Consider the following 16609-nt stretch of genomic DNA (forward strand, 5'->3'; position numbering starts at 1 on the left):
TATTTCCAAACTCTACTGGTGAAGTAAATGCCATACCTGGGAATGGGACTCCACCATATGTAATGATTTCTGTCAGCAAGACTCCAAAAGACCAGACGTCTGATTTGGTGGTATAACTTTGATCGTGGAAAATTTCTGGTGCCATCCATTTTATTGGAACTTTTGCATCTATAGGAAACAAATAATAACATTTTAAAGTGGCAGGATATTAAGCTATTTTAATTTAGACACAAGGAACTGCAGATATTGGTTTATCAAAAAAGACACAAAGTGCTAGAGTAATTTAACCAGCTGAAATTTCTTGGACTGTATAGAACTCTTGGGTAAACTGTAGAAAACTCCATTAACTCAGCATACTCGGGATCTTGGTGATACTGGATGGGCAAATATTCTGGACTATTGTATGACATTTCAATTCATCCTCCAAAATATCTTTAAAATCTTTTTATTTTTGGCGGTGATGCACAGTAAAGTGGCATAAGTATTTTTTCATATAACCTGCTTTGTTTCAGGGGAACACTGAGTCTCAGTGGGTTTAAAGAGAACATGTGAACTGAGACCCCATTGTGTTCGAAGGAGTGGGGGAACTCTCTGGTGTATTAGAGAGAGTGCAGCAAACAGGGCCCCAGTGTGTTAGGGTGCAGGGATTTGGGCCTCATTGTGTAAGAGAAAGTTCAGGTACCAGGGCCCAGGTATAAGTCTGTATTTACAGCACAGGCTTTCATTCTATTTTATCGTATGATGCAAATATAACATCATTGAACAATTGGGAAGAAGATGGCAAGGAGAGGATCAATAGATGAACAAGTACGTGTTCAACTATAACTTGCTGCATTCCCATGCACGTGGCTAACACCAGCAACCATTACACAAATAAATGTCTGTCATTACTATTTCTTTATGACTGCATCCTTAATATTCAGAATAATGAACTGAGTCCACTATGGAAAGATTAAGAGGCTACGGGCAGGCAGCAGGGACGAGGGAATATGCTGGAATCCCTAATAAAGAATGAAGTAATAGAATGCCCAAAATAGAAAAACAGGTTTGAGCAAAGGTAACCTGGAGTTTGAAAATCAGGATTGACTACTTTTTAAGTGGTGTATCTTTAAATTATTGATGTTCTGGTGTCACAGGCGATTTGGTAGATAGGTGGTATTTTAGCCTTTACTACATGAAATATTGAATACAATTGCATCAAAACTAATAGAATTGAGTTGAATAATTGCAATTATTAAAGACATGTAGTATGATGTACAGTTTTGACGGGTAGCAAACGTAACCCCACTTTTTAAGAAGGGAGGGAGAGAGAAAATGGGGAATTACAGACCAGTTAGTCTAACATCGGTAGTGGGGAAACTGCTAGAGTCAGTTATTAAAGATGGGATAGCAGCACATTTGGAAAGTGGTGAAATCATTGGACAAAGTCAGCATGGATTTACGAAAGGTAAATCATGTCTGACGAATCTTATAGAATTTTTCGAGGATGTAACTAGTAGCGTGGATAGGGGAGAACCAGTGGATGTGGTGTATCTGGACTTCCAGAAGGCTTTCGACAAGGTCCCACATAAGAAATTAGTATACAAACTTAAAGCACAAGGCATTGGGGGTTCAGTATTGATGTGGATAGAGAACTGGCTGGCAAACAGGAAGCAAAGAGTAGGTGTAAACGGGTCCTTTTCACAATGGCAGGCAGTGACTAGTGGGGTACCCCAAGGCTCAGTACTGGGACCTCAGCTATTTACAATATATATTAATGATCTGGATGAGGGAATTGAAGGCAATATCTCCAAGTTTGCGGATGACACTAAGCTGGGGGGCAGTGTTAGCTGTGAGGAGGATGCTAGGAGACTGCAGGGTGACTTGGATAGGCTGGGTGAGTGGGAAAATGTTTGGCAGATGCAGTATAATGTGGATAAATGTGAGGTTATCCATTTTGGTGGCAAAAATAGGAAAGCAGACTATTATCTAAATGGTGGCCGATTGGGAAAGGGGGAGATGCAGCGAGACCTGGGTGTCATGGTACACCAGTCATTGAAGGTAGGCATGCAGGTGCAGCAGGCAGTAAAGAAAGCGAATGGTATGTTAGCTTTCATTGCAAAAGGATTTGAGTATAGGAGCAGAGAGGTTCTATTGCAGTTGTACAGGGTCTTGGTGAGACCACACCTGGAATATTGCGTACAGTTTTGGTCTCCAAATCTGAGGAAGGACATTATTGCCATAGAGGGAGTGCAGAGACGGCTCACCAGACTGATTCCTCGGATGTCAGGACTGTCTTATGAAGAAAGACTGGATAGACTTGGTTTATACTCTCTAGAATTTAGAAGATTGAGAGGGGATCTTATAGAAACTTACAAAATTCTTAAGGGGTTGGACAGGCTAGATGCAGGAAGATTGTTCCCGATGTTAGGTAAGTCCAGGACAAGGGGTCACAGCTTAAGGATAAAGGGGAAATCCTTTAAAACCGAGATGAGAAGAACTTTTTTCACGCAGAGAGTGGTGAATCTCTGGAACTCTCTGCCACAGAGGGTAGTTGAGGCCAGTTCATTGGCTATATTTAAGAGGGAGTTAGATGTGGCCCTTGTGGCTAAGGGGATCAGGGGGTATGGAGAGAAGGCAGGTACGGGATGCTGAGTTGGATGATCAGCCATGATCATATTGAATGGCGGTGCAGGCTCGAAGGGCTGAATGGCCTACTCCTGCACCTAATTTCTATGTTTCTATGTTTCTATGTTGATCTCCATATCTAAGAAAGGATATAGTTGCCAATGAGGTTAGTGCAGTGAATGATACCTTGGTTTGGTTCTTAGGCAATGGCCCAGCTATATAGGGACTAAGATACTAAGCATGTAGATTCTGGAGGTTGGAAGAATGACAGAAGATCTTACAGAAAAGTACATCATTAGTATGGAGATCAGCATGCTGGTTGCAGGAAGGTGGTTTCCCAGGCTGAAGAGTCTAAAACTAGGGTCACCAAATTAGAATAAGATGTGGGCAATTCACTGGAGTAACTCAGTCACTGAGTTCATTCAAAACAGATGTAGAAGATTTCTGAGCATTAAGGGATATGTAAGGAAATGGAGTTGAGCAGATCAGCCGTGATCTTGAGGAAACCTGGAACTAGCACGAAAGGCAGATGGTCTACTCCTGATCCTATTTCTTATTATTATGTGTTTTTCTTTCTGTTTTGAAAGGATGGAAAATTGGGTGGGCTCTGTTCTAATTATTGCCAATTTCCATTTAATAGTTTGATAATTGTGTAATGAATAAGATCAGGGAAAGGGATTTTGCACCAAATGGCATCTGGCTACAAGCGGCAGTTAATGGTGTTGGTATTGGACATAAAGTTGCGGTTACCATACGATATCGAGTACCGATCACTCTTAAGCAGTCGAGCGAGGCCAAAGTCAGAAATCTTGCAGCACAGCATTTCTGTAAGGAGGACATTTTCAGTTCGCAGGTCCCGATGAACACAACATCTCTCTTCAAGGTAGGCCATTCCTTCTGCAATCTATAAACATTACAAATATTGCCACTAAGCTATTAATATCCAATATTTAGCATCACAGTTCTACTGCACAAAACTATTCAATGCTAAATTGTAATCATGAATCCAAAGTAACTGTCATTTCCTGATGACCTTAACTTCAATAATCATGCCACTATAACATACTCTTTTGTCTCCTGTATAAAACTTTGCACATTTTGGAATGAAAATTTTGAAATTTTTACAAAACTATTTAATAGAAGACTCAAACCTAATACAGAAATTATTATGTTTGGATCAATGGAAGATGGGAATAAGCTAAACACGTTTCAAAAATCTCTACTTAATTATGGTTTAATAACGGCAAAAAAACTTATACTTAAATTTTGGAAAAATGCGCCAACACCAACGCTCAAAATGTGGATTTCAAATATGTCGGAAACGGCATATCTGGAAGAAATGCGACTCTTTCTAGCAGGTAAAGCAGACCAATTCTTATTGATTTGGTCTCCTTTTATCGATTTCTTACAAGTTCATATGGTGCAACACAACCATAGAAATAAAATGTTTTGGATTCAGGTGGCTAGTGGCCTGGAACATAAAATAAGTATATAGCTTTCAATCTCCTTTTTCCTTTTCTTCTTCTATTTTTCTTTTCTCTTTTTCATCTCTTTCTTCTCTTCTTCTTCTTCTTCCTTCTTTTGGACTATATTTCTATCTCACGCACCACTTATCCCAATCTCTTCTTTTCTACTCTTTTCTTCCTTATTCCTGTTTTGCTATTAAATTAAAAAATAAGAAATTGTATATGAAATGTAATATGTCAACAAGTATTAGGTACTGAGGTACCACAGTATTGTACTTACTTCTAACAAAAATTAAAAAAAATTAAAAAAAACTTTAATAGTGAGAGCAAGTGAGGAAAGAAACACCTCCTCCATTCATAGTGGAAATCAGGCCAACATCCACTTTACTTAGACAAAAGGAAACAACATCTATTTGGAGTGTTGCATGCGGTTCTGGTTGTTCAGTTATAGGAAGGATGTGGAGGTTTTGAAAGGGTGCAGGGGAGGTTTCCAGAATGATGCCTGGAATATGATGATATCTGCCAGTCCTGAGGATGGACTTAAAAGTTGACTACATGAATCTGGTTTGTTTTTTTGTTTCAAACTTCTAGCTTTTCCAGTATTTATTTGTATTTTAATGTGGCAGTCAAATTTACACCGTTTTCACACAAATCTCAACGCTTCCATTCCATTGCACACAAAATATTATTGAGTAATATAATCTCTTCATAAGGTCATAAGGAATAGGAGTAGAATTAGGCCATTCAGCCCATCAACTCTACTCCGCCATTCAATCATGAATCCCTCTTCCCTCCTTCTTCAGCAGGTCTGCATACATATGTTACTGAGCTAAAACTGTTTTCCATTTATTATGAGCAAGGATGTAAATTTCCAGACCTGTATGGCAAAGCCATTGAGCAGTGAAATCTCCAGGTTCCTTATTTCTGAATGAGCTGTAAAATGAATCATGAGGCCTCATGTTAGAATTAGATTCACACTGTCTGGACTTGCAATTAACGTATGCCTAGAGGCAAAATTATATAGGTATTGTCCTCCTTCACATTCTGATTTCTCCTTTCCTCTGCCACTACATCATAAATACAAGACAGGATAACTTGCAGATGCCAGGCTTATTCTTGCTGCTTTGTAAGAGCATATCCTTGATGCTGCACATAGAAACATTTTGTCTGAACTTGGAGCCATCTCAGAACGATTAATAACCCCTCCCCCTTTAACTGTGAAGTCGCAGATGCTTTTTAGCGATTGACAATAATATCACAGGATCTGGGTTTCTCTTCTCCTGATAGGATCTCTGCCCAACCTTGCTTTTGATATAAAAGTATCATTGAAATCAAGGCCTCCCATGCTTCTATCTGCTTAAGGGATGAGATCATTCCCAGTGCCTCCTAGCAGAATCCATTTATAAATCCTACCCCTAAACTGAGGAGAGACTCTGCCATCAATCTGTACCCACCAAGTGGGGATGCTTACAACAATCACATCATTCTATCCCGAGCAATAAGACCAACACCATCCCTGGAAGTGGCAACACGAGTAGATGGAGTGGGAAAGAAGTTATTAGATATGCTCGCTTTCGTCAGTTGGGCCACCAAGTATGTTGCAGCTTTATAAAACTTTGGTTAGGCCATCTTTGGTGTATTGAGTGTAGTTCAGGTCGCCCCATTAGATTATTATCTGAATGGGATAATTGGGAAAAAGGGAATTACAACGAGATCTGGGGGTCCTTGTTCATTAGTCACTGAAAGTAAGCCTGCAGGTACAGCAGGCAGTGAAGAAAGCGAATGGCATGTTTGCCTTTATAACAAGAGGAGTTGAATATAGGAGCAAAGAGGTCCTTCTGCAGTTGTACAGGGCCCTAGTGAGACCACACCTGGAGTATTGTGGAAAGTTCTGGTCTCCAAATTTGAGGAAGGACATTCTTACTATTGAGAGAGTTCAGTGTAGGTTCACGAGATTAATTCCCGGGATGGCGGGACTGTCATATGTTGATAGAATGGAGCGGCTGGGCTTGTACACTCTGGAATTTTAAAGGATGAGAGGGGATCTTATTGAAACATATAAGATTATTAAGGGAATTGGACAGGCAGGCTACATGTTCCTGATGTTGGGGGAGTCCAGAACCAGGGGCCACAGTTTTAAGAATAAAGGGTAGACCATTTAGAACGGAGATGAGGATAAACTTTTTCATCCAGAGAGTTGTGAATCTGTGATTCTCTGCCTCAGAAGGCAGTGCAGGCCAATTCTCTGGATGCTTTCAAGAGAGAGTTAGATAGAGCTCTTAAAGATAGCGGAGTCAGGGGATATGGTGAGAAGGCTGGAACGGGGTACTGAATGTGGATGATCAGCCATGATCACAGTGAATGGCAGTGCTGGCTCGAAGGGCTGAATGTCCTACTCCTCCACCTATTGTCCAATGTCTATTAACTATTGACTTAGTTCTGCCCTTTTAACTAAGATTAATTTAAGAAGATAGTTACATGTCCCAAATCAGGAAAATACAGAAGTTTCAAGTGTGGTCATGATGCATGCTAACAAGAGTACAAAACTAAAGTACCAGTCGTAACCCTTGAGGTTATTGAGATAGATTTCAATGCTAACATTACCATTTTTTCAGAGGATCCCTTTTTTTCTGCAAATCAAGTTTGATCCTGCTCCTACAGTAATTGGGATCTGTATGCTAAAATATTGTGTAGGAAGGAACTGTAGATGCTGGTTTGCAACAAAGATAGACACAAAATGCTCAAAGGGACGGGCAGCATCTCTGGAGAGAAGGAATGGGTGATGTTCGGGGTCGAGAAGGGTTTAGATCCCAAGCTTCACCCATTTCCTCTCTCAAGAGATGCTGCCTGTCCCGGAAAGTTACTCCAGCATTATGTGTCTATAATTAATTATTTGGGTAGACAACTTTCATGTCTATGTAGAGCACGAGGAAATGCAAAAATAATTTACATTTGAGGTATTTGTGGAGATTTCCTTTTGTCATTAGCTCTGTCACGATGCAAAATGGCTCACTGTCTGTGCAGACAGCTAAAAGTTTGATCAACCTTTCATGGTGTAATTGCTTCATGATCTCAGCTTCTTCCAGGAATTCCTTCTTCAACTTTGAATCCACTGCAGAAATGAAAGAGAATGATTAGCAATTAGTTGACATTATGACATTTTGCATTTAATATCTCTGAATTTTGTAAAATGACATGTTGGATATCTGATGTTTTCCAAGGTTCCTTTTATTTGTACATCAAGCAGAAAAAAAGGCAGATTTTTTAATCTTCGTGTTCCCCCGTCACCACCAACCCAATAAGGCCTGCTTCATAATCTACTTGGTGTCTACTGTCAGAGGTGAATGGTAAAGTAAAAATAACTACCTTGCTACAGTCATTATCTGCAGGCAGCTCAATTGGAGACTTCACAATGGAGGTAACAATAACACTGCACAAGTGATACTGGGCTTTGCTCCTGGTAAGGGCAGGTCATGGGTGAGGATCACAATGTTACTACTAGAGCAGAGGTCTCCAAACTATGGCCCGCGGGCCAGATCCGGCCCGCCACGAGATTTTATCCGGCCTGCAGCAAGCTTTTAACATGCTCCATGCGGCAGGCTATTTAGCGGGTTCTGTGGTAGCGCGGGAACTTACATGTCAGTTTGCTCTAAACTTTAGAGATACAGTACGGAAATAGTTCCTTCGCACGCCTCCACCCCCCACCACCACCACTAACACTATCCTACACACACACTGGGAACAATTATACCAACCCAATTAATCTACAAATCTTTGGTGTATAACCAGCGCATGTAGTTCCTTCCTATACAAACCTGTAAGTATTTGGAGTGAGGGGGGAAACCAGAGCTCCCAGAGAAAATCCATGCAGGTCACTGGGAGAACATACAAACTCCATACAGACAGCACCCGTAGTCAGGAACAAACCCTGCACTCTGCCACTATATGGCAGCGACTTAAGACTGCGCCACCGTGCTGCCCAATTATCTTGTACAACTGTAACATAACAAATTATTGCAGGTGTTTTTAAAATCCCTCGGATATTTTTTTACCAAAGGCAGATTCTCCCCCTACATTTTGACTGTGGGAAAAATATCAATTATTCGCAGACCAATGACCGCGTTGTATTTTTTGGGCCAAAGGCTAAATTATGTCGGAGCAACCTGTTGAAAGCTATCATATGGCCATGCATTTATTGTAGGTTGGTGTATATGTGACGATGTTGCTGCAGATGAATGTGTCAAGGCAGTGGTTGTCGAAGATGTTTGGCAGGAGCTTACCCTAAATATTAATGTGGGAATTTGGGTGCAAAGAAACTAAAATCAAAAGTCTATTGAAAATAACCCGCATGGGAATCGAATCCCAGAGGAATATACCACATGCTGAGCAATTTTGCATCAATGCTGTACCTATACATTGAACTGATCGCACAGCCATTCCATAGATGTGTTAATTGCTGATGCGCATTCACGCTCACTTTCTTTGTCCACTTGACGGTCACCTAACTACAGAAAGACTTGTGCCCTCCATTAATAGGAAATCTCTAGTCTTCAGAGCCTTTTAAATATTTATATTTAGAGTAACCTGGGTGAGGCTGCTTCTCCTGCTTCCATTGGTCGCTGCCTGTTAGGGCGCGTCACTGCTTCCTCCATTGGTTTGGTTGGAGTTGTCGTGGGTGGGGGGGGGGGGGGGGGAGAGTGAGAGGAGGGCCAGGGTTTTGGGGGGGGGGGGGGGGGGGGGGGGCAGGGTTTACTCATGCCCCCGACAACAAACCCTCTCGGTGGGGAACCAGTAAGTGTGTGTGTAAATTAATTCACCCGTTCTTTAGCTTAAAGTTTAACCTTTGTTGATGGCTACAAGTTTTGTTTTGAATTGCTTGCATTTGTTCTACTTAAGTTCTTTTTTGAGTTCATTAAAATTATAACACTGACATTTCTGTATTTTTTCCTATGGCCCGCAAAAATGTGCCAAATATATAATGTGGCCCACATGGTGAAAAGTTTGGAAGCCCCAGTACTAGAGCATCTTCAGATTCCCTCCACATACTAATACTATTTCTAGCTTGTGCATTATGCTCCATGCAGCCATCTTATGCAAGGAATGAAGGCAATAAAGTAGAGAATCATTTTGAGACAACGTATTGAATAAATTTTTTTTATTTTTTATTAGCCAAATATGTATACATACAAGGAATTTGCCTTGGTGCTTTGCTCGCAGGTATAACATGATATACACTAGATAATTAAAAATAAAACATTATAATTTAAACAGGAGGAATGAAATAAAATACCAGGCCAAAAAGAGGCTGCATACTTTTGGCTGTTGTGTAGTGCTACTGCTCGCAGGGGAAAAAAGCTGTTTTTATGTCTGGCTGTGGTGGAGTCACCTTCCAGAGGGAAGTGCTTCAAAGAGTTTATGGTCAGGGTGAGAGGGGTCAAAGATGATCTTTCCTGCTCGCTTCCTGGCCCTTGCAGTGTACAGTTTGTCGATGGGGGGAAGGTTGCTGCCAACAACCTTCTCAGCTGATCGAACGATGCGCTGCAGCCTCCGGTTGTCGTGCTTGGTGGCTGAGCCAAACCAGACCATGATGGAGAAGGTGAGGACAGACTCTATGATGGCAGTATAAAACTGGACCATCATTGCCTGTGGCAGATTGTGTTTTCTCAGCTGCCGCAGGAAGTACATCCTCTCAGGGACGGAAATCCTGGGGGAGGACAGGGGGGGGGGGGGGGGGGGGGGGGGGGGGGCGCATCCCCCCCTGCTTTGAGTGGTGGGGGACAATCCCCTCCCCCCCCTCCCCCCCCCCCCCCCCCCCTCCCCCCCCTCCCCCTCCCCCCCCCCCCCCCCCCCCCCCCCTCCCATGTTTTGTAATCCGGACTTTATCAGATGCTTTTTAAGGGCTGAATTGGCTCGTTTGTGGGGTCTTTCATTGCCCGGCGCAGCTTCAAATAAAACTGCTGCATCGAGGCGATCGAGGCTCCCGATGTTGAAGATCCCGCCGGCTGATGAAAGACCCCGTGAACGGGCCGATTCAAGCCCCACGATTTGGGGCGGACAAAGCTGCTGTTGCTGGAGTTCGGAGTCGGTCACCAACCAGGTCAGCTCCCGATGTTACCATCCACGGTCGAAGCCTCGCGCGTGTGTGCGCGCGCATGGCCGCCAAGGAATTGTGTCCTCCGCATGTTTTGATAGCAATTTCCATGCCTGCATCCTCTGTTGGGACTTTTTGTCTGTGGAGTCGATGGCGGCCTCCCATTTAAGGTCCCTGGAGATGATGGTTCCAAGGAACTGTGGTGTTGTTGATGGTGAGTGGTGGGGGGAGCTCTCCTAAAGTCTACAATCAATTCCACTGTCTTAAGAGCATTGAGCTCCAGGTTGCTGCGATGGCACCAGGTTGCCAGCTGTGACACTTCCTGTCTGTAGGCAGATTCCTCCGCATCCTGGATCAGTCCAATCAGGGTTGTGTTGTCCGCAAACTTGAGAATCTTGACAGAGGCGTCTGTGGAGGTGCAGTCATTGGGGAAGAGAGAGTAGAGGAGAGGGGAGAGTATGCAGTCCTGCGGTGCTCCTATGCTGAGGGTCTGTGGGTCTGAGATGTGCTTTCTAGGGTTGCCAACTGTCTGGTATTAGGCGGGACATCCCGTATATTTGGCTAAATTGGTTTGTCCCATACGTGACCACCCTTGTCCCATATTTGACTGCTACTACTCGGGTTGAGATGACTGTCGGGTCGGAGTGCCGCGTCCCGATGTAGTGCAGCCCATGCAGTGCAGTAGCAGTGCCTCGCCTGTGGGGCCCCGTCGGTTGACAGCCCGGCCAGCTGTCTGACCTTCGGACCTTCGCCTACCACCGACACCACCACCACTCTTTCTCATCCAGAAGCTTGAACCTACAGCAGCTATGTGTATTCACTCTATGTGTTCTGCTAATAAAGAACATATACGAAGCTGAACAACTCAGTGTTTATACATCTGCGTACTTTTTTGTTGTTGCCGTATATAAGTTCTTCATTAGCAGAACACATAGAGTGAATACACATAATTGCTGTAGGTTCAAGCTCCTAGATGAATCTGAAGAATAGCCGAACCGGCACACTAGATGAGGTAGTAGAAACCCGATCAGGATTACAGATTGGGTATACAACAGTAAAAATCAGACATGGGTCGGATCAGCTAGTAGTGATTGATCTACAGCAGGAACCTCCAAAGCCCCAGCAATGGAAGTACGAGCAATGCAGTCTCTGCAAACCTTCAGCAGGAGTGGGTTGCAACTGTGGTCTCCTCTCCCTGGCCAACATCACAGTATCAAGCAAAGATATAACCATATAACAACCATATAAACCATATAAAGATCTAGGATCTTTGGTATCAAGGCACTGATGATATTCAATTAGCTCTGCTGGGTGAGCTGCATCAAATGCATGCTTGATACCAGACTCCCAAAATAAGCCAGAGCGACTGAGAAACACTTCCTTCTTAAAGTCTCGGTGAAATAATGTAACATTACCCAAGGCTACCCAGAATGGAGAAGGAGTATCTGGAAAGATTTTGACAATATTGAATATCTGTGACATTAGCACGTACAGGGTGTTCACGAACACCAGAAGGAACACACAACATCCCAAATAACTGATTTCTCCCCCTTCACTTGGTACACATCCCTTGGCAGACATTACTGAACGTGCTGAATGGGAGTGCAGGCAAGTTACCACCAGCCCACAAGATGCGACAGGCTGAGGTGGTGGAGATTTGGCTCCATCTATTGGCCAGTTTGTTAGTACACTTTCTACTGTTTGTTGAAGTTTCAGGTGATCTTATTTTTTTGCTTTACTTCACATCTTGTTCCATGGAGAACCTCATCTTTATATTTTCCAAATTATCTTCTTTGAGCAGTTCAAAACAATTCCTAATAATAAATAACCAGATGCATATGGATGTGTACTTTTTTTGTTATACTTTTCTTTCTACGGTGTTGAAGAGAACAACAGTTCAAGATTCAAGAGATTCAAGATTCAAGATCGATTTAATTATCACGTGTGCCTGATGGCACAGTGAAATGAATTTCCATACAGCCATACAATAAAAATCAACAGGACACAACACACTATAGGGTTTGACATAAAACATCCCCACACAGCAGAATCAAAGTTCCCCACTGTGTGGGAAGGCACCAAAGTCAGTCTTCTTCCTCCACTATTCCCCATCTACAAGATGAGCTTGCAGATCCAAAGAAGTAAGTAAGTAGCAAGTAATGTAGGAACTGGGGAATATTTGTTGATATTTAGATGTGAAAACATTTGATTTTGGTTTTTACTGAGTTTCAGATTTTAATAATAACTTTGGTTGTTCTTTTCATTGTTTTGTTGTTAGATTGCTTAATGTCACTCATGTACATGAGCAACTGCACACTGTTTATATTTTTGTGGTATTTCCAATGGATTGACTAATACTGTTGCCACGGTAGATTTGGACTACCCACGGCAAGCACTCAAGACATTGGAGAGATACCTCTAGTGCTCCCTTTGCACGATCCTTCAAATCCACTGGAAGGTTGAGTGAAACATTAACAAACTCTCCAAGGCCCACATCTCCACTGTTGATTTATCAGATGCCACATAATTTACTTGCCTGATGCCAGACTCCCAAACAGATACTCATCCCAAGCTCTGTCATGGGAGGTAATTACCACGCAAACAAAGGACAATGTTGACACGATTAGCAACTCTTCAGTTCTTTTATCTCACACATTCTGTCTTTTTGTCTCTGGCCTTTGTCCATCATCTGCCTATTGAAAAAACCCTCAATACCAGACACCGCTGCGGGGGGGGGGGGGGGGGGGGGGGCCACTCCCTCCGCCCTCCCCCCCCCCCTCGCCTCCCCCCTCCGCCAGGGCCCAAGCCATCTTCCGCCCACGCCACCCCCGCTGGGCCCATGCCACCTCCTCTGGGTCCACGCCAACCCCGCTGTCCCCAGCTGGGCCACCCCTGCTAACTCCCGCTTGGCCCACGCCACCCCCGCTGGGCCCACACCATCCCCGCTGAACACCGCTGGGCCCACGCCACTCCCGCTGGGCCCATGCCACCCCCGCTGGGTCCACGCCAACCCCGCTGTCCCCAGCTGGGCCCACGCCACCCCCGCTAACTCCCGCTGGGCTCATGCCACCCCCGCTGGGCCCACGCCACCCCTGTTGGGCCCACGCAACACCCGCTGGGCTCACATCACCCCCGCTAATCCCCGCTGGGCCCACACCACTCCCCCACTGGGCCCGCGCCACCTTCACTTTCCTGGCCCCCCACCCCCGCTAGAAAGAGGGGGGATGTGAGAGGGGGGATGTGAGAGGGGGGAGAGGGAGAGAGGAAGGGAGGGGAGAGGGAGATGGGGAGGGGAGAGGGAAAGGGGGAATATCTTTAGTGTGTCAAGCCGACAGCCTAATCGTTAAAGAGTTAAAAGATAGCTGAGAAGAGCTGAGAAGAGGAATCAGTGCTGCCAAGGAAAGGCACTCTGAGAAGTTGAGGAGCAGGTTCTCAGCTAATGACTCTTCTTCAGTTTGGAAGGGCATGCAAGAAATCATCAGATATAAGAGGAAAGGCCCCCGCTCTTTGGACAATCATCAGCTGACGAACGACCTGAATGAGTTTTACTGCAGGTTTGAAAATCAGAAATGTAAACCCTCTCCTTCCCATTCACCACTTCACACCTACTTAAGGCAAGACTCCAGTATGAAAAGAGTGGACCCTTTCCCACCCCAACCAACACTTCACACCCACTCACAGCCTGACCTTCAGTCAGCAAAGACTGGGCCCTTTTACACCCCCCACTCCAATCACCACTTCACACCCAATTACTTATTTTATATCGAAGTCACGCGAGTGACTACGTGAAGAGCCCGCCAGCACGCATGCACATCAATACGTCGACGCATGGCATGAGGTTTGGCTGGGGGGGAACGTCGGTCTCCCCAGTGGTTAGTTTAAAAACCATACAGGTGAGTACAAATGTTCACAGGAAATATTTGAAGTGAACTAATTGACCAAGGTTTTTGTTATGGAGAAGCCGATGGCGAAAGGAAAACGGGCTGCTGAGAAACCAGCAGCAGAGGACCACGGCAGCGGGAAAAGCCGACGGCCATCCATTTCCACTTCAGAGTCGCTGGCAGCCGCGATCTGCACAGCTAGTTCCGATTCGGCTCTGGACAGGAGGATTCTGTCCCAACATCTATGGCAGATGTGATTGGCCGTTTATCTAAACTGGAGCAACTAATGGAACAAATGATGGCACAAAATATGCTCCGTGCTATGGAGGCATTCGCAGGCAGCTTGAGCCATATGCCTGTGGCAACACTTGGTTCAGGGTTACAATATTCCTCCTACTCTGATGAGGGGAGTGTTGGAGGTTTTTATAGAGCTGACTCCGATTATGGGGATGTGTCTGAATCCCATGATTTAATGCATGATATGCGGGAGACGCATCATAAGGTAGAGCTACCTGCTCTTGCCTCTAAATTTGCTGTTCCCTCGGGGCGGGCAAGCCACTACAGGAGGAATTGGCCAGCAGCATCAGCTATCTAACATCACACCAACTGAAGGAAGAAGTTATGCTGGAAACAGGTGGGAGGTATCTCAGCCCAGAAAATTGCAAGGCCTTGGGCGTCCCCAAAGTCAATACTACCATTTGGGAAAACATCGGGAACAGAACAAGGTCCAGAGAGATGAAATTACAGCGAATCCTGAGACTATTGTCAGGAGATATTATGGCCTTTGCTAGGTCAGTGGATGGGGCTCAGCTGTCAGAAGCACAGCAGGATGCGATGGCACTGCTGTGCAATACTCATTTTGAGATAAACTGCTTCTGTAAAGATGGCATTAGGCCAGAATTAAACACCAAATTTGCACATTTATGCAGGTCCAGCAATGTTCAGCCTGCTAAATACCTCTTCGGAGAAGATTTGTGTAAGCAAGTCAAGGACTTGCAGGATGAATTAAAGGCTGCTGCTGGCATGGTCAATACCCTATATGGTTAAGACTCCTCTATTCCGGCGATATCACCCTTATGTGACAACCAGCAGGAATTGGTTCTTTGAGGCTGGTGGGAATATCAGATCTGCTCAATTTAGACCCAGTCACAGGTCTTTTTTAGGCCAAGGCCCATCTCGTTCGGCTTGGAAGATGCGGCAGCCTCAGTTCCCAGCGGCTCAAGATTTCAGAGTGAAGGGAAGGAGAACTAACAGAACTTAGGGTCTGCTGGACATGGTGTTAAACCTCCTATGACCTTTGAGGTAGGTGGATGTGCATCCATCAGTCACAGGGGGTGTGCGGAGGAATTGCAAGTCGGTGGCAGGTAATGTCTATTTTTGCACAAATGGCGACAGATAACCTCTGACACGTTTATACTGCATAGTATAATGGGTCACAAAATTGAGTTCTTGGCTAACACATTTCCACCAAGACAAGATATGCCAAGTCGGGCGTATATTCGTTCCAATAAGGATACTTTGGATATGCAAGCAGAGATAGAGGCATTGCATAAAAAAGGAATGATTGAGCGGTCAGTCCATGAGAATTAGGAATATATCTCTAACATATTCTCATGGAGAAGAAAAATGGTGGATGCCGTATCATTCTTGATTTGGCAAGCTTCAACTTAAATGTGCAGTATAAACATTTTAAAATAGAAAACTTCCACACCACTAAACAGGTAATTACTGAGCGTTGTTTTATGGCATCTAGCAATCTTAAGGATGTATATTATTCGGTTCCTATTCATAGGAATCACAGGAAATATCTGAAGTTTAGCTGGCTGGGGCAGTTGTGGCAATTTAAGGTGTTACCTAATGGTTTAAGCTCAGCCCCTCGGCTATTTACCAACTGCTTAAACCAGTGCTTGCCTTACTCAGAGCTGAAGAGCATATTGTTGTGGGGTGTAGATGACATTCTGATAATCGGGAGAATGTTGTATCTCGCAAAGCTAGCTGGTTCAGCTGCCAAGCTTATCTTTGAGAAATTGGGATTTCTCATCCATCCAGCTAAATCCAGGCTGTTACCGGCCAGATCTATTTCTTATTTAGGGTTTATCATCAATTAAGCAGAGATGTCTGTGACCCTGCCCATGGAGAAAACACAAAAAACAAAATTTGGTAAAGGCTTGTTCAAAATTTGGTAAAGGCTGCCTTCCCAGCTGCATGTTATGGGCCTATGCATTATCAGAATCTGGAGAGTGAAAAGGATCAGGAACTGAGACTCCACAAAGGTCATTTTGACAGACCGATGCAATTGTTTTCAGAGTCTAAAGCTGAATTACAATGGTGGTTGAGAATATTCATCATTGTTCAGGCGACTTTCTACCTAGTAAACCCACAACACTGCAGAGTGATGCTAGTGAACTAGGATGGGGTGCAACTAACATCGTCTCTAGTTGTGGTGGTAGATGGAACAAGGTGGAGTTACGACTTGGTCGAAAATATGGCATCAATTATTTGGAAATGTTGGCAGCATTTCATGCCTTGAAAGCATACTGTGGGAAGGTACATGGTGTGCATAT

The 16609-nt window shown here is 44.2% G+C and overlaps 1 protein-coding gene across 1 annotated transcript in view; it reads right to left on the bottom strand.

The window, feature by feature from the left end:
* The window catches only part of si:ch73-340m8.2 (tyrosine-protein kinase SRK3), a 49641-nt gene that overhangs the window by 3216 nt on the left and 29816 nt on the right, over nt 1-16609 (bottom strand). The window contains exons 5-8 of the mRNA XM_055636367.1: nt 7024-7185; nt 4951-5006; nt 3358-3511; nt 37-168 (exon numbers count right to left, since the gene is read on the bottom strand). Coding sequence (XP_055492342.1) covers nt 37-168; nt 3358-3511; nt 4951-5006; nt 7024-7185 — 504 coding nt within the window. The remainder of the gene's footprint in view (nt 1-36; nt 169-3357; nt 3512-4950; nt 5007-7023; nt 7186-16609) is intronic.

This window comes from Leucoraja erinacea, chromosome 5 (assembly GCF_028641065.1).
Source record: "Leucoraja erinacea ecotype New England chromosome 5, Leri_hhj_1, whole genome shotgun sequence".
NCBI lineage: Eukaryota > Metazoa > Chordata > Chondrichthyes > Rajiformes > Rajidae > Leucoraja > Leucoraja erinaceus.